At 26.9% G+C, this 1183-nt stretch overlaps 1 protein-coding gene across 1 annotated transcript; it reads right to left on the bottom strand.

Annotated features, from left to right (window-relative positions):
- Positions 1-313: 313 nt before the first annotated feature.
- LOC132929335 (protein seele) lies at positions 314-1183 on the bottom strand. Its single transcript, XM_060994624.1, has one exon. It carries the CDS (start codon positions 916-918, stop codon positions 376-378), a length of 543 nt encoding a protein of 180 aa, XP_060850607.1. The 5' UTR covers positions 919-1183; the 3' UTR covers positions 314-375.

The following is a 1183-nucleotide window of genomic DNA, read 5'->3' on the forward strand; positions in this document are numbered from 1 at the left end:
TTATTCTTCATTCAACTATATTATTATGGTAATTAGTACAAAATAGATCAGTATTAAAAAATAAGTTAGCATTGATCATTAATAAATATGTTTATCACTTACTAGTTACTACTTGAGTATTGTAATACGTAATAACTAATAGGTACAACTTTAAAGTGCCCAAGCTAATAAATGATCAAGCTGTGTATTAAAATAAAAAAGGAAAGACGGAATGTACATTTGTATCAGACATGAGCACTTATATCTGTAAATGTATGAGTTATTACAATAATAGAAATTAACATAAAATCACAAATGTAGAAACACTAAAAACTAAATTTAAATTTTAAGTATAATAAACTATAAATAAAAACATATAAATATAATAACTTTTGATTACAATTCTACTTTATTATCTTTTTTTGGACACAGTTGCATAACATTAGTACAAATTGAATGAACAATGTGATCATCATCTCCAGACTTCATTATATTTATGAGATCTTCTTCAATATCATTAACAATATCTTCGCAATAATATTGTAAACTTTTGTTCAGATCAGAATCTTGAACCACATCTACCTCACTCATCAACGGATTCATTTGGCCATCAAGTAATAATGGCATAACTATCAACGTGCCATTCTTCTTAAACGTAGCACGTACATAATCATTCATCTTTTCACACACAGAATCCATCACTTCTGTTAAATATAATTGCGACCGAGCTAACGGAATAGTATTTTTTAGTTGATTACCATTACCATCCAATCGAAAATTAGAAACTTGCACAATATTTGATGGATCCACAGAACTAACGTTACGTTGAATTTCCTCAACAAGACGACAACACACTTCACATTTTAAATTTGAAGTTTCAATGGCTATACATGACACTATTAATGCAAAAAGTATGTATAAATATTTTAGTAAAGCCATTATTATAGCAAAAAAAATTTTCTAAACTCGAACTAACAATAATCTATGTCAATCAATAATAATTTATCTGTATTTTGTGGCTCTAGGTAACTAATTTAAAAACAAAAAAATAACAGAAGAAACTATAGCCAAATATAAGGCAATGTAAATTATAAATAGTAAATTACTCAAAAAATTATAATAGTTACAATTGGAAATCTTGTGGAAACATACAGGTTTCAGACTGACGTCACATCAAAACATTCAAAACCACAATAAATTTGCA

Source organism: Rhopalosiphum padi, chromosome 4, assembly GCF_020882245.1.
Source record: "Rhopalosiphum padi isolate XX-2018 chromosome 4, ASM2088224v1, whole genome shotgun sequence".
In the NCBI taxonomy this organism is placed as follows: domain Eukaryota; kingdom Metazoa; phylum Arthropoda; class Insecta; order Hemiptera; family Aphididae; genus Rhopalosiphum; species Rhopalosiphum padi.